The following is a 24,441-nucleotide window of genomic DNA, read 5'->3' as shown; positions in this document are numbered from 1 at the left end:
CCCCGGGCGAGAACTAGGAGGAAATGGGGGACGACACGAAGAAGCTTCTCGACGTTACGCTGTTGTCTGGGACAGACGTAGAATCCAAACAAATGAGCCAGTCTTGAAGATAGATAACCTCTGAGCTAACCACCCACAACCTACTTGTCATCCATAGTGAGAAAAACATCTGCCTGATTCTAGAGCCCTTGATATGGCAGCGTAAAATCATGGCACTAAAGGATAGATCCTATAATATTTTTTGTATCTAAACTGATGGTAAGCCTAAGGCTTGTATTCTAGTCAGGAATATCTAATCTAATGAGTAAGAAATTTAAAAATCTATTTGAGCGCGCTGTGAACTGGAGGATTTAGCAATGGAAATTTGGTTCTTCTTTATAATCCGCAAAGAACGGAGAAGACCAAAAAACTGCAATCATCCTGGGAAGGTCCATATTACGTGATTAAAAGGTTGAAGATTGAATGTCGTGATGTACCGTACACAGCAATTCAAAACTAGACAGGGAAAAGTCGAAGTAGTTTACCTGCAGAGATTTAGTTCCATTTGGACTGAAAAACTCGGTGTCTAATTGCGGGCAACTTAACAATAATCAGTGCGATCATAACAGACAGCCAGAAGATTCGGCACTCGACTCTCACTCCTGCTCTCAGAGAGTACTACCTAACAATCCGGCACGCACGAGCAATGGTGCAACATTTCTCGTTCTCTACGTACCGCCGCCGAAGAAAAGATCGGATTCCGGCGAGCCCGAAAACCATGCTGCGATCGGGCGCAATGCGAGCCATATGGGATCGTTCTCCTTTTCTTAATTGGCGCGACAACGGTTTACGCGATTTTGGCCGAGTTTCACAAAGCGCGCCAGTAATTTTTTTCTCGTGAAAAGAAGTACATCCTGTCATCAAACAAACAGTCGGCGCACTCGCGTATCAGCACCCACAGCACTGTTAACAGTTATGATTTCGAGGTTGTAAAAGACTTCGTTTATTTAGGAACCCGCATTAACACCGATATGTTTTTTTATTAATTGTTTTTATTAATTTTGCTTTCACCAACGACCTCTCTGTGAATTCCGAATGGTAATCACGCACCAACCCATTCGGCTACGGCGGCCGTCTAATTCTAATTTTCTAATAGCGGTCGCCCCTCGGCAGGCAATGGCAAACCTCCGAGTGTATTTCTGCCATGAAAAAGCTCCTCAAAAAATATCAGCCGTTCGGAGTCGGCTTGAAACTGTAGGTCCCTCAATTTGTGGAACAACATCAAGACGCACACCACAAATAGGAGGAGGAGCTCGGCCAAACACCTAACAGAAGTGTAAGCGCCAATTATTTATTTTTATTAACACCGATAACAATGTCAAACTAGAAATCCAACGGAAAATCTATCTTGCCAGCAAGTTCTACTTGGGCATGGAACAATAAGCTGTATGAGCTTTACGGCGACATTGACATAGCGCAGCGAAAAAAGATCGAGCGGCAACGTTGCCTGGGTCATACCGTCCGAATTGATACAAACGATCCGGCTGTGAAAGTATTCGAAGCAGTACCAGTTGGTGGTAGTAGAGGAAGAGGAAGGCCTCCTCTCCGTTGGAAAGATCAAGTGGAGAAGGACTTGGCTTCACTTGGTGTGTCCAACTGGCGCTGGTTAGCACGAGAAAGAAACGACTGGCGCGCGCGCTTTGTTAAGCTCGGCCAAAATCGCGTAAGCGATTATCGCGCCAAGTAACAAGAAGAAGAAGTGTAAGAACAAATCACGGCCGGCTGGCATAAAAAAATCTGAGCTTGATAATTCGCTTAATTCGCTTTGACACTAAATGACAAGACAGAAGATGCCACATCTAGAAATTGCGATAGCTATTAAGCTCAGCTCATGTATATAAGCAGTGGTGCACGTGCACAAAGTAATCAGTCGTAAGTTAAGCATAAAAACGTGTAAATGCAAATAATAGAGATTAAGTATTGAAATTAAATAAAGCAAGTTGTGTTGCTATTGTGTTATTTGTACATGTCTTATTGCCACTCAGGTTTTTTTGTTATTATTGCGGGACGGTACAATATTGGTGTTTTTGACTTCCCAATTTCTTTATTCATTTATTTAAAACATAAGAAATTTAAAATGAATCTATAGTTTGATATTTCATGTCGAAGAGGGCCTCCTAAGTGTGCTTTAACTTTAACAGCGAATTTCCGTCCGACAAAGTTAGCTTAGCGATTTGATTTTGTTTCATAATGATTTTATCATGATCTATTGAGTACGTGGTACCGACGAAATAATGATTATATTAGGAGTCAAAGTTTTAGCCGCTGTAGATAAATTAATTGATATGCGATGAGCTTTAACATTGTGTGGGGAAGGGTGACTTTTTTGTACAATTTCTTGACTAATGATTTAGGCGCTTTAACACCCTATCGATAGTATTTTAAGTTTTTCTCAAAAGAATGTTGCATCATCGTGGTCTGAAACGGGATTTATGGCAGCTGTATGTGCAGCACAATAATCCGTGTAGCTCAAGAAGCGTGTAGCTCAATCCGTGTGCGAACTGAAATTGATACCGTATATATCAGAATCTAGGTATTGCTATTTTCTGCGATAGTAAAAACGTCATCCAAATAGCTACGAAGAGCCGATTTTCCGCAAGTACTAAACATCTAGTTATAAAAACGAAACTTTTAGCCGAAAACACCAGAAGTGGACAAATTACACCAGACTACGTTACTCCTTAAAACATGTTAGCTGATGGCTTTACCACGCCATTGAATACTTCTAGCAACAATTCCTTCTCAATTAAATTGGGTTAAATTAATAATTATTTTCTTAAAAGTGAATTAAAATAGTATTTTTGCTGAAAAGTAATTTAAAAAAATTCTAAAAAGTTGAAGAAATATAATATTTTATATGTAATACTATATATATCCCAATGCTACCATGTTAAATGAAGTAAAAACAAAGCTAATAAATGTCAAGAAAATAAAACAAAAACTTCTTACGGCCTTACAACTCAAGCTAACCGCACGTTTCTTTTTACTGAAAACTGTTAAAACTAGGACAACTCTTTACCACAATTAAGGAGTATACTTTAGGCGCAAAATTACACGAAGTGTACACATACAAAATTCAAACCTCAATTTACAAATAAAAAATTTTCTTTAACGAAGCAGGCACTGATTATAATACAGTTATCCATATAGCTTAAGTTCGCATTTCTGAACAATATTTATCTACCCGAAAATTGGCGACACTATTGGGAGACGGCGGCCGCCGTAGCTGAATGGGTTGGTGCGTGACTACTATTCGGAGTTCGGAGAGAACGTCGGTTCGAATCTCGGTGAAACACCAAATAAAGAAAAATTTGTTTCTAATAGCGGTCGCCCCTCGGCATCCAACGGCAAAACCTCCGAATGAATTTTTGCCTTGAAAAAGCTCCTCATAAAAAGAAATATGTTCCGTTCGGAGTCGGCTTGAAACTGTAGGTCCCTCCATTTGTGGAACAACATCAAGACGGGTATACGCGGCAATTATATTATATTAATATATATATATATGGGGCATTCTTCGCCAACCGGACACCCCCATCTGCCCAGAACAGTTTTTATAAAAAAAATTTTTCCCTATGCCGAAATAAAAGCTTATGTCATGTACTTTAATTTGTCATGTGGCACTTTTTAAATATTCAAGATGGACGACGAATATTGACAAATATGTTGGAAGCTTAACAAAAGATTCGAGTCTGCAGCACCAGTACCAGAAATACTAAAAAGCCATTCCTTCCAAATCTCAAACAAAAAGGAAGTGATTACACTGAATAACAACCCAAAAATATCTTGTTTGATGATTACATTTTCTAAAGCAGTTTTTCATGCTGATTACAAATCTGAAAACCGTTTTTCTCTATCACGTCAGGTTTTTAAGATATTAACATGTCCCTCAAGATTCATCTCCTCGACTCACATCTCGACTTCTTTCCAGAAAACCTAGGTTCTGTTAGTGATGAACATGGTGAACGTTTCCATCAGGACAACTCGGTGATGGAGTCACGCTATCAAAGTCGATGGAGTGCAGCAATGTTAGCCGACTATTGCTGGATGCTTCAGCGCAACATGCCAAATTGTCAGCACAAACGCAAGTCTACAGCCAAGAAATTCAAACCAAACTAACTTTCAATTTAAGGAACTTTACGTTATACCTATGTATTTTACAAGTGTATTATATCTTAAACTATGTGTATTTATGTTAAGTAGTACTCTATTCAGCGATATATGCTCTACTGTGACTTGCCTGCGAGTTGTTTGCTTTGATACAATATTAAACATATATAAATTGTCAATGCCAAATATCTCAACAACGGTGGGTGATAGAGACAAACGGTTTCTATATTTGTAATCAGCATGTCTTACTTGTCTTAAAACAAGTGTTGGTTTCCAAGATATTTTCCGAAAGTTTTTTTTTGTTGCTCAGTGTTATTAAAAGATTTTCCAATTCTCCAGAAGAAAAAAAAGTTTTACTGTGAAAAAAATCCTGTATTATGAAAAAAAAATTCCAATTTCAGCAATTTCCTTCAATATTTATATTCAGCAGCGAACCCAGAAACCCCCGAGCATCATGTCAATATTCGTCGTCCATCTTGAATATTTAAAAAGTGCCACATGACAAATTAAAGTACATGACATAAGCTTTTATTTCGGCATAGGGAAAAATTTTTTTTATAAAAACTGTTCTGGGCAGATGGGGGTGTCCGGTTGGCGAAGAATGCCCCATATATATATATAACCCGCGGCCCCGCTCGCGTAGGAGTAGTTTTGAGAGATTGAAGATTGAGATATGAAGTCGAGAGTGTGCTATAAATAGTGGGAAATAGGAAAAACTTAGATTTTTTAGATTCAATTTAAGCAAATATTCGATTATTAGTGACGAATGAGAGTGGTGGCGAGGCTTGGGGGCTGTGGGAAGGGAGTTCCATCATAAAAACATGCCTATAACCTTCATTGGGTGAAAATATGAATGTATAAAAATTTTTACGTCATTTGGTGTTGTCGTTTCGTAGTGATGCGCGGACAACGTACAGACATTCACCTTTATAGTATAGATAGATATATATATATATCTATATTGGAAGACCAAATATCATCTTTAGAAGGCTCGTTAGAAACATCCCAGAAAGAGGCCGGAAAATGTTTTGAACGCAATATTGTCCGACAGATGAATCATAAGATGAATATTCGCAAATTGGCTTCGGAGGCATGAAGAACTATCACAAAACACTGCCATCCCATCGCATGCTCCGAAAAAATAACTTTCGTGGTCGAATCGCCCGAAATAAGCCCTTTATTTCGTTAGTGAATCAAACTAAGCGTCTGGAGCTTGTGCTCATCTATATAAACCCCCTGCATAGAAAAATATATTATTTACGGATGAAATAAAAATAAATCTTTGAGCATCATACGGAAAGCAAATGGTTTAAATAAGGCCGAAGTCTCAGCTTTAAAACAAAACTGTCGTAAAAACCGCAAAACACGTTGGTGGTCGTTATGTTGTGGGGATCCCATAATTTGGTAACGACGGATGCAAGCTGTAATAGAACACGTGGTGGCCCTACGAACTGGTAATTTATCGATTTGTTTTATAAACAGTCTGCGTTCAGTTTAAAAACATATGGAAAATATAAATATATTATAACTAATATACACAATCGAGAATTAACATTTTCCTGGATAGCCACGATGTTTTAGGACTTCACTCAATCTATCTGGCATTGAGTTTACTAATTTCTCTGCGTGCTCATCTTCGCCTATTCTGCCCGTATAACCCTTCGCCAATCCAATTTACTTGCTATTACATGCTGTCGAATTCTTTTCTCTAACACATCCCTCAGATGCTCAATGGGATTGGGATCCGGCGACTATGGGGTGTTTCGAATTGTTTCGAAGCGTTGTACTAGAGCCAAAACTTAACGATCTCGGCTGTGTGTTTTGGGTCATTATCTTGTACTGAAGTGCAGTAAGTTGGCCAGTGAAATACAACCAAAAGTGCTGAAATACAAGTCTTGCTACGTGGGACTCCTACTCAGCTGTCAACGAAAATTGGACTTTGACCCGAGCAGGTGTTGCTGTATTTGTTGAAATTTATATTTTAGTACTAAAAAGCTCCTTGTGGTTCTAAAACATAATAAATAGCAGTTGTATTAAATAGCTCCTAAAAGTATGCAAAAATGCTTGGTAAAGAGCAATTGATATAAATTGTCTGGTACAATATATTTATATTACAGTACTTCATAACAGTAAGCGTATTTGCAATTATCATACTACATCAATAAGTGTTGAGTTTATGTTGAAAAACCCCTAAAATCATTCTCTAAATTTATACCTTCTGCTCAAATATGAACGAGACGTTATCAATAAAACGGTCCGCGGATGACATATGGCAAAAATAAATTTTTTGTTTTTTAGTAGGACTGTTATAAGCTTACATGGCAAATTTCAGCGTGATATGTCACATAGTTTGTTTTCTGTGCTACTGTAAACAAGTCAAGCTCGAGTGTGTTCTTCGAATTTAACGATGGAAATTCAAGTTGAACAAAGAATTTGTTTGAAATTTTGTTATTCCAACAAAATTTCGGCTTCAGACGCCTTAAAAATGTTGCAGAGAACCTATGGGGACTCTGCTCTATCGCGTGCACGTGTTTTCCAGTGGTACAAATCGTTCAAAGAGGGCCGTACATCGGTTGAAAACTTGCCTCATGAACGTCGTCCAGCAACACAAGTAAACGACGAAAACATCGGAAAAGTAAAGGAAATTGTGTTTGAAAATCGCACAAATCGCAAAATCGGTTAACGCTGAATATTATTTAGACGTTTTAAAGCGTTTGCGCGAGAACATTCGTCTTATAAGGAAGGAATTGTGGGACAACAAGTCATGATTCTTGCATCACGATAATGCACCAGCTCACACATCACGTCTTGTTCGCGATTATTTGAACAAAAATAATGTTAATATCGTTCCGCAAGCGCCATATTCGCCTGATATGGCTCCATGTGACTTTTTCCTGTTTCCCAAGCTCAAGTTGCCGCTCCGTGGAAAACATTTTGAGACAATTGAAGTCATAAAAGAGAATTCGAAGAACACACTCGAGCTTGACTTGTTTACAGTAGCACAGAAAACCAACTATGTGACATATCACGCTGAAATTTGCCATGTAAGCTTATAACAGTCCTACCAAAAAACAAAAAAATGTATTTTTGCCATATGTCATCCGCGGACCGTTTTATTGATACCGTCTCGTTCATATTTGAGCAGAAGGTATATATGTATTTATTGCTTAACTGATACTAAAAAATTTGATACGGATGTTTTTAAAGATATCTCGCGATTTACGATCACAACAAACACCATACTTAAATTAAACTTATTTTGCTTCTAAGAAAATCGCATAAACTAAACTCTGCGTTATTATGGGAGACGATCGTGCACCTCCACCGGGAGGTGGCGGAAATCAAGCAAAGCCAATTGCAACTAAAAATAACCAATATGAAACAATAGTAAATCAATTATCAGAGAAATTAAAAAATTTGGAAAAGCTATGCGCTGATCTTAAAAAAAGAAGTAGTACACCTTAAATCAGAAAATTGCCAATTAAAATCCAATGTTGGAAAAAATGTACTTCAAATGGAAAATGCAAATGATAAAATATATGAAACCTATGAAGAAGAGCTAACCCGTGAAACAGAATGGATACTCAAAAAGAGATCCAGCAAAAAGAGGAAAGCCGATTCTTCCCCCGAACTATTGATTTCTTCACAAATTATTCAAAATCCTCAAGAAACCAAGGAAGTAAAAAAAAAGACCCATCGACCTCCACCTATAATGGTCTCGGTAGAGTGTAATTATCAACAGCTTTTGAACATAGCGAAAGTAGCTACCCAGGACCCAAATGATTATAGAAAAATTACGAAAGCACTGAAAAACAAAAATATTTCATGGTACACTTATGAAGATAAGCAATCAAGACCAATTAAGGTCATAGCCAAAAATTTACACCACTCATGTGACCCCAAGGATATAATTTTCGACTTGAATAAACAGGGATTAAAAATAACCAACGCGATAAACAAATTAAAATGGAAAACTAAGCAACCGGTTGATATGTTCCTTCTTACATTTGAAACTTTGGAAGACATAAATAAAATATATAATATAAAAACCATACTGCATTCAGTAGTCAATATTGAACCAGTTAGACAACCAACGTTTATACCTGAATGTAAGTCCTGTCAATCCTTCGGACATACCCATAACTACTGCGGAAAGCAACCAAGATGTGTTAAGTGCGCAGGCAAGCACCAAGCTTCTCTCTGCACAAAACCGGAGGAACTTCAACCGAAATTTTGCAATTGTGGAGCAGCCCATCCGGCTAGTTACAGAGGTTGCAGTGCAGCAAAAGAGCTACAAAAGATACGCGACAAGCAAACTAACAAACATAATGGTTAATGGTTAATGGTAGTAAAGGGTTAAGGTATGGCCCTTTAGCACTGCGACCATATTGATCTATTGTGCACCCTATGCTGTCTATTGACTGTTAAGTATGCTTATGAATTGTACCAGCTCCTTCTGAGGGAGTGATTGAAGGTCTTCATCTGTAAGCATGAACTTGTTTAAAAACCTTTTCCTTCTATGCGTCAACCCCGGACATTCGATGATGCGATGTTCTATAGACTCCTTATCTTCGCAGCAAAATCTGCAGGTGAAGTGACCCGTGAGAGCGCCTGTGAGAGTGCGAATGCTCTTTTTGTTTAACGTGAGGGCCATGTTAGCTCTTTTAGCGTTGAAACTTAGGAACTTTTTGGAGTGTTTAAGACCCTCTACGTTGTTCCAATGCTGATTTAATAGATTTTTGGCCCAGTATTTTACTTTTTGTTTTAGGCTGTTTTTGTTAAGTCCAAACATGGGACTAGGTTCGATGAAATTTACATCTGCCCCTTTTTTGGCTTGAAAGTCTGCCTTTTAGTTGCCGTCATATCCCTTATGTCCTGGTACCCAAATTAATGAGACATTGTTTTTGGATGCCAGGTTATTGAGTGCCTTGTGGCATTCTAAGAGAGTTTTTGTTTTGTAGGTATAGCTATGTAAAGCTTTTAGAACTGATTGGCTGTCCGAGAGTATTCTAATCTTTACTCTCTTGTGGTTTCTACGTTGCATGATGTTTGCTGCTTCCATTATTGCGTATAATTCCGCTTGGAAGATGGTGGTGTCCCTGGTGACAGTGAATGATTTGTGGATTCTGGGGCCCACTACTCCTGCTCCTACACCATAAGGTGTATTTGATCCATCAGTGTACCATTTTTGTGAATCATCATTCATCCATTTTGGGTTTGTTTTCCACTCGATCCTCTCAGGAAAGGTAACTGTGTATCCTTTTGTGAAACAGAGGGTTGGGTCAATGTGGTCTGAAACTTGAGCCATACTTATGGTGTTTTTGATTTTATTTAGGATACTTAGGTGACCGGTGAGGTTGCCTAATTTGAAATTTTCTTTCATGTGTAGCATGAGTGCTTGCGTAGCTGCTTCCTCTTGGATTGCTATATGAAGTGGTGGGAGATTAAGGAGTGCTTCCATGCCAGCTGTTGGGGTAGTTCTCATAGCCCCTGTGATGCATAGGCAAGCAAGCCTTTGTACTTTTCCCAGTTTGGTTATCGCTGTTTGTTGGATAGATTTGCTCCACCATACTAGTGCCCCATACAGTATGATTGGTCTAACCATTTGAGTGTATATCCAGAGGGCCATACCAGGGCTGAGGCCCCAGGATCACCCTAGTAATTGTTTGGTTGTCCACAAGAATTTCGTGGCTTTTTTTGGTATATTATTTATATGTGATTCCCAAGTGAGCTTTTATCTAAGGTTAAACCTTGATACTTTACCTCTTCCTTTAGTTCTATCACTGTTTCATTTAATTGTAATATGGGAAACTCCAACTTTCTTTTTCTTGTGAAGGGGATAATTGTGGTTTTGTTAGAGTTGATCGACAGTCCCTCCTTATTACACCATTCCAATGTTTTATTATAACAGATATGTCATCTGCATAACCACTGGTTATAAATCCCTTATTGTTTAGGTGCTGCACCAAGTCATCAACTAGTAGGGACCATAGCAGTGGAGAAAGAACTCCTCCCTGCGGACATCCCTTTTCTGTTGTTACATTAAGTTCAGCTTGGCCTAACGAGGCTTTAATAATCCTCTGATTAAGCATTTGGCTTATCCAATGTGTTAATATAGGGTTTGCACCTCTTTTCTCGAGTGCTGTTTCCATGGATTTGTAATTTGCGTTGTCGAAGGCTCCCTCTATGTCCATAAAGGAACAGAGGGCTATTTCTTTTTGATTTAGAGCCTTTTCCATATTGACAACGGGTGTGTGCAGTGCTGTGACTGTGGATTTCCCTTTTTGGTAAGCAAATTGCAGCTTATGGAGGGGTTTTTTGAAGATTACTTCTTCTCTTAGATGGTATTCAAGTAGTACAAACATAAAGGTATTACCGGAACTTTACACCCAAACAAAAAAGTTGCTGAAGCCGATAATAAAGATGGGCTACGTGAAACAGAAAATGAACAGCAAACTCTGCTATCATCAGATGCGGCACCAAAGGTGCTTACATTTGAAGAAACATTGAAGGCTAACAAAATTGAGGAAGATAACATTTTGAAACTGATCTTAGAGAAACTAACAAAACAACATGAATTCAATTTGGTACTCGAAAAAAGACTGCAAAACGTCGAAAAATATCTGCAATCAAATATCTCAAAAAGTGGATGCATGTTTGATTGCAGAGACACACTTCACAAAGGAGTCATCAATAAAAATTAAAAATTACAATGTTTATCACACTATCCGCCCTAGTAAGCGTGCAAGAGGAGGGAGTGCAATTACCATCAAAAGAAACTTTAAACATCACGAAGACCAAAAAACATTCACGGAAGAATTCGAGGTAACAACTGTTACGATATACGCCAAACTGAAATATCAATTCCCGTGGTATATAGCCCTCCACGACATACAATCAAATGCGCCCAATATATTGAACTGATAAACAGCCACAATAATAGATTTATAATGGGTGGCGATTTTAATGCCAAGCATACTCACTGGGAATCGCGACTCACAACAACCAAAGGAAGAGAACCTTACGATGCACTTAAGAAGACAGGATGCATTGCTATATCGACGAGCAGCCCAAGTATACCAAAGAAATAAAGGAAATAGTATTCAAGAAACAGAAAATACGAAGAAGATGGCATCAAACAAGATTACCTCTTGACAAAGCTCAGCTAAATAAAATAACTAAAAAACTTAACGACGAAATTAAAGCGTACAAAAACAGTTCATTCACAAAATACCTGCAAGAATTAAGAAATCAACGGAAGACAAATTATTCACTGTGGAAATGTACCAAAAATTTAAAACAACCGTTATCTCAGAATGCACCCATCAAGATACATGGCAATAAGTGGGCCAAAACAAATAAACAAAGAGCAGATACATTCGCACGACCCATACATTCACGACGGCGATAGCAATGCTATAAATGAGATCCCTCCGGCTTCACAAATAATAGAAGAAATTTCAAAGAAGAAATGGAATTAAAATACATAAATATGTATTGGCTTATGGGAAAGGAATCAGCACTATCCACCAATAATAAAATGATTGTATACAAACAAATTCTGAAGCCTTTATGGTCCTACGGCGCACAGTTATGGGGCTGCTCCAGCCAAAGAACATTCAATCTATACAAAGAGCCGATCTTGAACGCGACCTAAATATTGACTCGGTGGCAGACACAATAAAAAAGATAGCAAAATTCCACGATGAAAGATTAAAAAACCACGTTAATGCGGAGGCCTCTATTCTTGTTAATCCAGCTAATTGGAGAAGAAGACTGAAACGCATAAAGCCCAAAGACTTAATACACTAACCACACCTAAGCGTTAATTGTTGTATATACCTTATTTTCTAAATTCTAAACAAATTGCTCGTTAGTTAATACAATTTTTCTTTGTAACTAGTCGCAATGTAAAATAATAATAAAAAATATATAAAACATTATCTTGTTAGAACCAAAACGTCTGAATAAGCCAAAATTTTCCGCATTCTGTTTCCACTTCACATTGCGGCGAAGCACATTGACAGCGTGGCAATCACTTTGGATGTTTGCCTCTCATCGGCCCCGGCATCCTCCGGTCGATAGGTCCAAGCGTCTTCCCACTAGACGGCTGCACAAACTACCAAACAACTGTGCGCTGCTTACCTTCGCCAGCGGTGAGGTTAAAGTAATCATCAACAAAGCAAAAGCTTCCAAGGCCATTGGCCCTGACGGATTTAAAATGCTGATGCTGAAAAACCTAGGTCCATTGGAAGTAGGATTCCTCACAAGGGTATTCAACATTTCCATGGCCACTTTCATAATTCCTTACAAGAGGAAAGCAGGGAAAGTGGTCCCACTACTGAAACCTGGGACCACGATTCAACTGTTGAACGCTAGTCTGTAAATTATTTAAATAAGAAAATTGATCCATTGTTAACTTTATAAAAACAAGTTTGCCAACTTCTTGCGCCGCCATACATCCTCAGACCATCACATCTCCCAACCATGATTCACAGTTGGAACAAGATTTTCTTTTTCTAGCGCAGTACCGCTTTTACGCCACACTAGTTTTCTTCCTTTAATGCCAAATATGTAATATTTGCTTTCATCCGAAAATAGAGCACGTTCCCAAAATTCTGGAGGCTTGTTAACATATTCGTTTGCAAAATCCATGCGATTTTTCTGTTGCTTTCGGATATATACGGTTTTCTACGTGCAATACCCATTCTTTTAAAGTATTTAACGTACAGTATCGTCGTGCACATGCTTGCCAAAGAAATTTGAAGTGTTTTTACATATTTGAGAAGCCGTAGTTCGAGGATTATTTTTCACTAATTGCAATATGGATCGTTTTTCACGTACGGTCAGCTTGCTAGTTCGCCCAGAACGTGGCTTTAACACAACACTAATTTCCTTAGTTTTTTGGAGCCATCGCTATTTCTTGTACACAAGAGATAAATTACTTGCAAACTAAATTAAAACCGTTATTGGGAAACTTTTTCTGCTTCGTTGAAGGCCGGCGGGCCAATTAGATGTCCTAAATTCAGTAGTTTTCGCGAAGCGTTGTAGGATGAGAAAAAAAACAATTAGCCAAATGAAGTTTTGGGGATAGTTTAATATATATTTGAACTAAAAAAAAAAATGTGTACAATCTCCAACAATATATTGTAAGCCGAGTTATCAATAGATTCCCAGAGCGCCTGTATCCAACTTCTGTACAAGATACAACTTGCAATTTTCATCTGAAAACAAAAAAAAAAAAGATTATTAATTTTTATGTAATTATCTTCTATGTGAACTAAACTTCATTTGGCTAATTGTTTTTTTTCTCATCCTACAACGCTTCGCGAAAACTACTGAATTTAGGACATCTAATTGGCCCGCCGGCCTGAAGTGAAGGTTTTTGAAACATTTCTCATAAAAGTTTAAAATGTTGTAGTTGTTTTTACAATGAATTTCTTAATATGTTGCTTTCATTTCTTTGTGTACTGATATTTTTTCTGGCAAGTGTATATCATTTAACATTACTTTGCCATTTGCTTCCTTTACATTGTTTTTATATTAAAATGTTGCCTATTTCAATTCGCCCTAGCCTTCGCTAAACCTCTCAGTGCTGAGAGAATGTATAACGGGGGAAAATAAATCACAAGGCGGCAAACAAAAAATAAAAATAATAGTAATTTACCGGTCGCATCTCCTACTAAATTCACTCCTCTCTCTGAACCTGGCAGTAACACAATTTGCTATTGTTTCTCTCAACATCATTTTTGTTGTTCTTGAGTGGTCAATATGTTACTATTGTTGTTATTGACTAGTCAATGTTGTGTTTGTAGTCAATTCCTCACGTTTAGGTTTAGGCTGCTCCTCCTTGATTGCGTCCATATATGTATGTTAGCATTATTATATGTTTAATCTCTATGCTCGCTCCCAAACAGAATAAGAATCAAAGAGAGCTTTTATTATTTTATAATTTGTTTGCCTTGTACACCTACACGTAAGTACGTAAATATGTTTACATACAATGACGAACTATTGTCCGAGTAACCCAGTAGGAAGCGTGCACAACATCGCGGAAAGAAAGTAGCATATACTATAGGGTTTTCCAAACAGAGGTATTATTTTGATATTCAACGAAAAATACTATTTTTTAATATTAATGATCGGATGTTTATTTCATTATAAAGAGGAAGGTATGCCGTCAATAGTGGAAAATAACATCAGGCAAATGACCACCACGACCACGTTTACAGGACAATATCCTGTTCCTTGAAATTTTTCATAACCGAATTGCAAATTGGCTGCCCTATGTCCTCGATAGCCTAACGAATTCCATCTTTGAGGTCTTGAATCGGCCCTCGGCTGTTGGCGTAGACCGTCTCTTTCACGTGACCCCAAAGAAAAAAATCACAAGATTTTGAATCACAAGATCTCGGTGGCCAATTGTGATCACCTCATCGAGAGATAACATGGTCCGGAAACTTTTCCCGTAAAAGATCAATGGTTTCGTTGCTTGTGTGGCACGTAGGACCGTCTTGTTGAAAATAAACGTTGTTCAGATCCATACCATCTAATTCAGGCCATAAAAAATCTTTAATCGTATCTCGATAGCGCAATCCATTCCAAAATAACACCTGTTATTGGAAAACCGTTTATTTATAAGGGCTGCCAGTATACCGCTCCATTCGCTGTGGTTGAGGTAAGTAAAAACAAAAAAACAAAAACGATATTGTTCGTCTTAACGTCATTACTGGTGTTATGGTGCTCACACTCACCAACGTAAACGTAAGCCCGTATCAGCTGTCACGGTGAAACAACGATCTACGATACTACGGAACGGAACGTTGGTGAGAATTTATCATACATGGGGCTCTCATTAGTTTCATCGTGTTAGCGGATACGGGCGTACGTTTACGTTACTGAGTGTGAGCAGCATTACTGAGTGGTCAAAGTTGGGTTTGCTATGTAAATTACTCACGTTGATTTTAGTACTAGGTTGAAATGGTGCCAGCACTCACCTACGTTACCGTAGTCCCTTTCTGTTGCCAGTAGTGAACACAAAATTAAGCAACACTTGTACCCGTCGAAAACAGCTTTCCTTTTGTTATATACAGGGTGAGCGGTATGAAGTGTTACTTATTCAAAACACCATAACTTTTTTGTGTGAAATTAGTTTTTATTCATTTCAAAGACAAAGTTGTATAAAAATGATTACAATTTTGGACCAGATGGAATAGTCCATCGGCTTTGCGTCTGGCGAATTCGAAAGCCATTGTGTGGACGAAATGAAGTGTGGAACATGATTTTTTAACCATTCTTGGCTCACACGAGCTTTATGAGACGGTGCCGAGTCCTGTTGGAATGTCCATGGTCTACAACCGAAATGTTTGCGTTTCCACGGCTCTAAAGCAGCTTCTAAAACATAATAAGTCGCATTCACTTTGACACCAGGCTCGATAAAAACGATTGGAGAGTGTCCATCAGCGGTCACTGCGGCCCAAACCATTACTTGCGATGGGAAATTGCTACGAGTGGCCACACGTATGAGCATTCTCGTATGAGCATTCGGTCAAGTAAACTTGAACGTTTTGAGTGTTTATGAACTGTTCAATTGGGAAATTTTTTTCATCAGAAAACACAATGTTAGGATATTTGCCACGTTCGTGCAAGCGCAACAACTCCTTTGCTCTTTCGCACCGAACTTTTTTTTGCTGGAGTGAAAGATCGTGTGGTTTTTGGAACTTGTAAGCCTTGACCTTGAGCTCATTTCTCAATATGCGTCGAATGCTGTCTTGCGATATTTTTAGTTCTTTGGCCATTTTTCTTCCACTTCGACGTGGATTTCGTTCAAGTCAAACCTTCACATTCCGAACCATTTCTGGCGTTATTGTGGTTTGTTTTGGTCCACCTCCATAGCGTTTTGCAATGCTACCAGTATCATTGTAACGTTTTACAGTGCGATACACAAACATTTTATTCACTTTGAGGTGACTGAGCTCACGAACAATGGCTGGTTGTGATTTTCCAGCCAAATATTACGCAATCACATTATCGCGTTTACTCTTGGCAAAATGCCTCCGCGCGCTTGTAAAAAATACTCTGGACTGTCATTTAGATAACTAACAGACAGCTGATGCCCGATGCCCGTGCAAGCGGCCTGAAATTGGTTACACTTCGAGTGCCGGACCTTGCTGATCTATTTTTCATCGCAAGTGACGATGCGATGCAGAAAACCTTTTCTTTTCTGCCATTTAAAAAGCATCTCACACGTCAACAAACGTCTCTCGACATCCCTCTCCTTCAATTGATGTGGCACTCAGTTACCTGCTTTCTCGACCATTCCCACCGCGTGCAAACATTAACCTACGGTGGATCTGTCAACATCCAACTCTTTAGACATATCATCAAGAGTTCGTCATGCGTCTTCATCCAATAATTGTTGTAGTTGAAATTGCCACTTTGAAAGCGTCGAAACCACTCTTGCTCAATGCTTTTAAGCTATTTTAATAAAAATACAAATTTTTCAAAGTTTATTTTGTTTATGATTTCGAAATGTACTGTTTAGCAACACTGTGTCGTGAAAGAGCAATCAGCTGCCCCGTTTCTTCGGAACAATCCAAAATTTTTCATTTACCCACGTCAACGATCTACGATACTACGGAACGGAACGGTGGTAATTTTTCATTTACATGGGGCTCTCATAAGGTTTTCGTGCCAGGTGACACAGAACGCATGATGGAAAGAATAAAGAGATGGCGCCTATCGTGGTACCGTTATTTTGCTCTCAGCGAATTTGACAATGAGTTACGTGGGTTTAGCACCAGTATGGCCAGATTACCATTTTCGTAACATGATTTAGCATTTTTTTTTTGTTATTTAGTCTCGGAGCTTTAGTTCTTTCTTCATGACATTTTTCTAGCCAAATGGCCATTTAAAGAAAATAACACACCACACTTTTATTGAATTACTTAAAGAACTTTGTATGCGTGACAAATTGTCTGTCAAATGTGCGTTTCTTTGAAGGGGGAAGTCTACTGTGACAAGGGAAAAAACAGGCTTATTTTCCGGATTTTATTTCTAACAAAATATTGCTCGTACATAAAATCTATTTAAACTCTTATCTTTATTATATATTTAAGCTTTTGAAAAAAAAATTTTAAGTCAAAATATTCAAAATGGCCGCTGTGGCACTTCTGCAAGCGCAGGTCCGCTTTTCTTAGGTGCCTAAACGGTGTACATGAAATCTTACGTTTCGGTGATCTAAAACAAAAAAACAAAATATTGTTATCATATACATAGTATTGACTCTCGTCTGACGTAGGATTATGTCGATAAAAAATTTTGGCGTTGAAAAAAAAATTCTTGAAATTTTTTTCTTTTTTTTTGCCTAAAATTGATGTTACTATTGTTTATAACAATTTAACAAATAACGATATCAAAAAAATCCTATGTCAGACGAGAGACACTATTACAGAGAATATATAATTAAATTTTTAAGCTGGTTCATTTATCAGAACTCGAGATATCGTGTACACCGTATACAAAAACTTAGTTTCGAGAAAAATGCGTTTAAAGTTTCAGTATAGCAGGTACGCGCTTTTGGAGCGCTTCGGGAAAAGGTCGAAATTTCAACGAAGAAAAATTTAGCCAGCTGTAACACATATTGTACCTTATTTAAGAGGGTTCAAAGTATTTTTTAAGCTAATAAAAAAAAAATCGATTTTTTGAAAAATTCACAGTAGACTTCCCCCTTAAATAAATGTGTTATGAATATGTACAATTTAATTTGTGAGTTTTTTTGTTAAAAGAACGACTTATTTGCTATATTTAGGGGTTTGTAACAAAATAAGGTACTCTTTTTGTTAAAATGTCGTTATGGTTTTTTCAGTATTTACTGGTATTTTTTGCTTATTTTTACTTTGAATACACCTCTTGATGCCCTATGTCCCACTAAGAATTGAGGTCCGGCCGAAACGATTACACCTCTATGGTTTTAATTCGCATTCAGTAAATTCAAACGCTTTTTAAAATGTGTATAAAGTTTCAATGATAAGAAGAGTTGAACATTTAATATTCTTGCATTAACTTAAAAGGAGCAAAAAATTAAATTTGCACTTTCAAACTATCAAACTTTATTTGATTTTTATAAAATGCAAATTAGCATTAGCACCAAAATATTCTCAGAGTGACCTTTTTTAACATTCTTTTGTTTAATATCACAGTTTTTTTAACTTACAGGTTCGGTAGCTTTAAATTAAAAACATAAAGAAACACACACCAAACTTAAAAATTTTCGCATTTTGGGTATAAAAAAGGACTAAATTCATTGTGAAGAGCATATGGTTGGCAACACTGCAGAACTTGGCAAACTTGACGTCACGTACTGTCTAATGGGCGCAATCTTGTTTCTATCAATCTTGCACAGAACGTACGTTTACATTGGTGAGTGTGAGCACTGAAAACAGTGAACGACGTACGCAGCCCCTAACGAGCACAAAAACTCATCCCGTGAGAACAACTGCGTTCTTTTAATTACATATTTACACAATACATCGGTTTGTGTGTGTATGTGTTTGGTTGTATCTACACAATGTTGCCATTGATATTTTTGCTTACACACTTTTTCACACATCCGCGTTAACAGTTACAATTTTTCATTGTTTAATAAACCAAAGCCAAAAACCAACGGACTGCACGTTTCCACGACAGTCGGTTCTACGTTACCGAAACGACCCGGATTTACATCCGCCCAAGGACTGTCACTTCAGCAGCATTCCCCAACAACAACAACCAAAAAATGCAAATACATACAGTGACTCACAAAAGTATTTTGCATGAGAAGACAAATAAGTTCACGCTTCAATTCCTGTATATTTTTTAAATTCATTTGTTAATTATTTCATAAATTCTTAAACATAAACCTTATATCTACATAAACAATGTATTAAAACTTTAAAAGAAAAATATGTTCCAATGTAAACGTAAAAAAAGTAAAATAAAATAGAATTCATTGCTCACAAAAGTATTTTGCTTTTGACTAGGTGGTATACAAATATACTAATTTCTATTAATTCAGTATTTCGTATGATAACCATTATTTTTGGAAACTGCTTCCAAGCGCCTTGGCATAGATTCTATTAACTTGCAACAAAAGTCAAGAGGTATTTTTTCCCATTCTTGGAGTAAAACATCTTTAAGGTCACTTTTTGACGAAATTTTGTGTTCTCGCATTCTTTCTTCGAGATAGGCCCACAGATTTTCTATGGGGTTGATATCGGGACTTTGGGGAGGTGTTGGCAAATGTTTTGTATTAAAAAGTATCCACATTTTGACATCATGAGCTGTATGCTTGGGGTCGTTGTCGTGTTGAAACAAAAAGTGGTTAGACGACATTCCCATTTTTTCTGTGCTGGAATGTAAGTTGTCTTTGAGAATAGACAAATAAAGATGTTTATCCATCGTTCCATCTATAAACACCAGCTTTCCGACTCCTTGGGCCGACATACAACCCCACACCATGACGGAACCTCCACCGTGCTTAACAGTGGATTTAACATTTTTTAATCGCAGCTCTTCATTTGGCTTCCACCATACCATACGACGTCCGTCCGGACCAAAAATGTTGTATTTGCTTTCATCACTAAATATGACGGTTTTCCAAAACTCAAAACTTTTGGTTTTATAGGTGTTGGCGAATAAAAGCCGCTTTGCTTTATTGACTTGTGAAATCAGTGTTTTTTTCCTTGCTGCACGACCGTGAATATTGTTGCTTCTGAGGGCTCTGCGCACTGTCTCATCGGATACTTCAATCTGAAAGGTTGCTTTTATTTTGTCATTGATTTTTGGGGCTGATAAATGTGGGTTTTTGCGATTTTCTTTCAATATTTGGCGTTCTTCTCTCTCAGTTAGCAACTTTGGTCGACCAAAACGGGTTAAATTTTCTAAATTACCGCGTTCTTTACACCGTTTTATTACATTTTCTATCGTTTGGCGGCATCGACTAAACATATTGCAAATATATTTCGTAGATTTTCCTTCATTATGGAGATGTAAAATAATTTTTTTTTCAGCTGTAGTTAGTTCTTTACCCTTTGGCATTTCCGATATGCACAGTACCACAATTACAAACGAAATGAACTCAATTACAAATAAAATTGATTATAATACGCACTTGTAGCCACAACTTTAGCGAAAACAGAAAAAGTAACTGAACTGCGTCCAGTAACGGTATCTATAAACAATAAGCAAAATACTTTTGTGAGCACACATTTTCATTGCTACGCACGTTTTTTGTTATATGCACCTAACGGTACAATTTTTGTGCATGATGTGTAGCCCAATTGCTAAGACAGTGCTCAATAATGCGTGTAAGTATTAACATTTTTATTTTCGGATACTTAGTACATACAAAATCTTAAATTTGTACATACGCGCTATTATGCAAAATACTTCTGTGAGCCACTGTAGTTCATTTATCTATAATTAACATTACAAAAGTCGTTTTGAGTTATTTTAATAAAAATTATAATTTTTCTAAGTTTATTTTGTAAATGGTTTCGAAATGTACTGCTTGGCAACACTGTGTGGTGAGAGAGCAATCAGCTGACAGGGTTTTACGGGAATTTTCAAATATCGTGAAATAAAATCTACGATACTACGATACGGAAGGAAGGAATTTTTTAGTTACATGGGGGTCTCACTAGTTTCATCGTAACAGCTGTCAGGGGACTGCGTTTACGTCGTTCACTGTTTTCAGCATTACTCCTAACACTTGAGCGTGTCCATATACGTACATAGCGAAGCATTTATACCGCTGAAGTTGTAGGTAGAAATACCATACACAACCTATGCTGGCTGATAGCGTTAAAATATGTTTAATCGCTATGCTCGCTCTTAAACGGCATGAAAACCCAATAGAAATTGTAATATTTTTATTGCTTTGTACACTCACACGTACATACGTACATATGATGTACGGGAATGTAACCCAGTAGGAATCGTGCACGACAACCCAGTACTAAAAGTAAAAGAAGTAGCAATTGACGAAACTGTTGGCTAAATAAGGTAGATATGTTATTAGTAGATATGTTATTAATATTATAACAGATTCAATTAATAACCTAAGCTCTCTCAATCCTATTTTAACATATTAGAACCGAGCCAAGTAAAGTTTTAATTTAATGGTATACTGGAAACCCTCTTTTGATATGTTCGCTTTAAGCTGGGTATTCTGATACCTGAGTATGCAGGAGTGACAATCTGCAGAAATGGCTTTCAGGATAATGCCAATTTTACCCCCATCCCGTTAAAACCCTGGGAGGACTCAGGAAATGCTCTTTATTCGTTGTCATTAAGTTGGCCGCGTAGGCTCAGTTGATTTAATCCTTACTTATACCGATCTGGCTCTGAACCCAATTCTTCATAAGAGATTGCAACAACCCTCGCATGGCCTCCCAGTTTACAATACATACATAACCACGGGATCAAATAGGTAACTATGCATACGAGTAAAGATAACGGCTCTGAGGGGGGACACAAAAACTAAAACATCGAGCAATTTAACACAAAAACCAAACAAAGAAATTAAACGATAAAGAAAAAAATATGCATATGCGGAGGACACAGATCCCTTCAGCAAAAGCTCACGGTAGGCTCATTCACCGCCAAGATTTCCCAGACTTGCCGAGTCGGAGAGCCACAGAGCGTTACGGGCTGCTCTGGAAACGAAAACTCGTTTAGCAAGCTGGGACAACAAGTAAGCGCCTTTGTGAACATTCTAAACGAAAACGAAGGAAAGCGCAGTACCATCCATCAACCGATGAGGGACGTTATATGTAGTTAACATAAATCACTCTACCACCATCACAATAGAATGCCAAGACATCGATGAAGTGACCTCCAAGGAAGAAGTGCACAACGCAATTAAATCTTTGCCTGCTTTTGACGATGTGGAGTTGGCAGATATAACGGGTGATTTTTTAGCTTTTATATTTTTAAACAGTTGGTTTAAACAGTTGACGCACGTTTCGTGTTTTGTTTCACTGTCAAACATCTTCAGTTTGGTCTATAATTTAACCATGAATCGTCTTACAAAGGAACAACGCTTGCAAATAATTGAATTTTATTATAAAAATGTGTGTTCTGTTAAGAAAGTTTATCGCGCGCTTCTTCCATTTTATAGTCAGTTTAATCGACCCACTGAAGCGGCTTTCGAGCTATTGTGACTAAACTTAGAACCAAATTTACATTATTGGACATCAAGCCACCAACATGCTTACGTAGAGTGCGAACTGAAGAAAATATCGCAGCTGTATCGGCCAGTGTTTTATGACCATCACTTATCGAATCGTCGCCGTTCGCAGCAATTGGGCGTGTTACTCAACAACGTGGAAAATTTTGCGAAAGGATTTAGGTGTGAAGACTTTCAAAATACAGCTGGTGCAAGAACTGAAGCCGAACTACCTACCGCAACGCAGAATTTTTGGTGAATGGGCTCTTGGAAAGTCGACCGAAGATCCACTTTTTTATCGAAAAATTGTGTTCAGCGACGAAGCTCATTTTGGATCAATGGGTACGTAAATAAGCAGAATTGTCGATTTTGGAGTGAAGATCAGCCAGAAGGATTGCAAGAGCGACCAATGTATCCAGAAAACGTCACAGTTTGGTGGGGTTTATGGGCTGGAGGTATCATCGGACCGTACTTCTTCAAAGATGCTGCGAATCGTAACGTAACTGTGAATGGTGAGCGCTACCGTGAAATGATATCCAACTTTTTTTACCCAAAATGCAAGAGCTTGACTTGCACGACATGTGGTTTCAGCAAGACGGTGCCACATGCCACACAGCACGCGTAACAATGGACTTGTTGAGAGGCGAGTTCGGTGAATATTTTATTTCACGCTCGGGACCTATCAATTGGCCACCCAGATCGTGCGATATAACGCCTTTAGATTATTTTTTGTGGGGCTATGTTAAAGCTCTGACTATTCAGACAAGCCTGCTTCAGCTTACGTATTGGAAGATAACATTAAAGCATTTATATGTGAGATACCGGCCGAAACATTGGAAAGAGTATGGCAAAACTGGACTAAGCGGATGGACCATTTGAATCGCAGTCGCGGTCAACATTTGCATGAAATAGTCTTCAACCATTAAATTATATAGACTGTACTATCGATTTAAATAAAAAATTCATGCATTCTTTTGAATTTTATGTGTGTTGTTTTGAAAAATAGACTGCGAGCAACTTTTGCGTCCAGCTCTGAAAGCCAAAAAGCTAATGGAGATTGGCAAAGTCAAAATTGGATATTCAACCCATCCATCGCTTGCGAGAACGTGTCTTGTTACAAAAATTCGATAAATGTCTAAAATGCGGCTACATGTGGCGCAACTGTGCTAGTCCATTCGATAGATCTAAGCATTGCAGGAAATGTCAAGAGATTGTCAAAATAGCCCGATGTGTGTCCTCTGCGAGACCGACAAAAGGGAGAACATCAACCATATTACTGGGAGCTATAGGTACCCTGCATTCAGGGCAGCTTTGACAAATAAAAGTAAATGAGAATTGTTCAGATAATCTTTAACCCGGCGAGCGTAAGGTTGGGTGAAATTCACCCAGCCTGTAATAAACCGTTTGATATTTTCTATTCCGTACGTCAAAATAAGTTGTGCGTCTGAGTAGCTGCGCGGGGGGAGGTAGGCATTCGTTGTGTTTCATGCCGCAGTTGACCGCCGACTGGCGAGGTGTTTAGATGTTGTCAAAGTTGCGGCCGGGTAAGTTTCACCCACCTTACGCTTCGTGTTACAAATTCGAGTAAATACTTTTTGTTTTATATTCGTTATATTTTAGTTTTTATTTTTTTTTTTTCAGCTAAATAATTAATATGTCATACGAAGAAACCCAAAGATTATTGAGGGTTTTCGAAGCAGCTGATCAGGATGATTCTTGTGATGATTCTGGTAGTGACTTCGAAATTGATAATGTTGGCCAAAGAAGCTCTGAAAGTGATTCGGAACAAGAGGTAGGATTACCGAATGAGGAAGAAAACGAAGCTGAGGGATCTGAAGAACGTGAAAGCAATGATAACAGACCATATTTTACTGGAAAGAATGGTACAAAGTGGTTTAGTGTACCAGAAAGGTCTAACGTGCGTACGAGATCAGAAAACATTATAAGGGAAAGGCAGGGCGTAAAACATATTGGCAAAAATGCAAAGACAGCTGTTGAATGTTGGAAACTCTTTCTTACTGATGAGATTTTGCAAGAAATATTGTTACATACAAATAGTCAAATAAATCTGAAGAGAACTGCTTGTG

At 38.0% G+C, this 24,441-nt stretch overlaps 1 protein-coding gene across 9 annotated transcripts in view; it reads right to left on the bottom strand.

Moving 5' to 3' along the window:
• LOC128869676 (ephrin type-B receptor 1-like) overlaps nt 1-24,441 on the bottom strand; it is a 79,362-nt gene that overhangs the window by 18,710 nt on the left and 36,211 nt on the right. Inside the window, exon 9 of one of the 9 annotated variants that reach the window (XM_054112279.1) lies at nt 6,119-6,153. The exons of 7 other annotated variants lie outside the window; for them this stretch is intronic. In XM_054112279.1, coding sequence (XP_053968254.1) covers nt 6,134-6,153 — 20 coding nt within the window. In that variant the 3' untranslated portion in view covers nt 6,119-6,133. Of the gene's footprint in view, nt 1-6,118; nt 6,154-17,326; nt 17,386-24,441 lie in introns of those variants that run through there. One more of the 9 variants, XM_054112278.1, reaches the window with a different exon arrangement.

The sequence above is a fragment of the Anastrepha ludens genome, chromosome X, assembly GCF_028408465.1.
Source record: "Anastrepha ludens isolate Willacy chromosome X, idAnaLude1.1, whole genome shotgun sequence".
NCBI lineage: Eukaryota > Metazoa > Arthropoda > Insecta > Diptera > Tephritidae > Anastrepha > Anastrepha ludens.
Note: the sequence above shows the minus strand (reverse complement) of the source record. Positions and strands in the feature narration are given on the sequence as shown.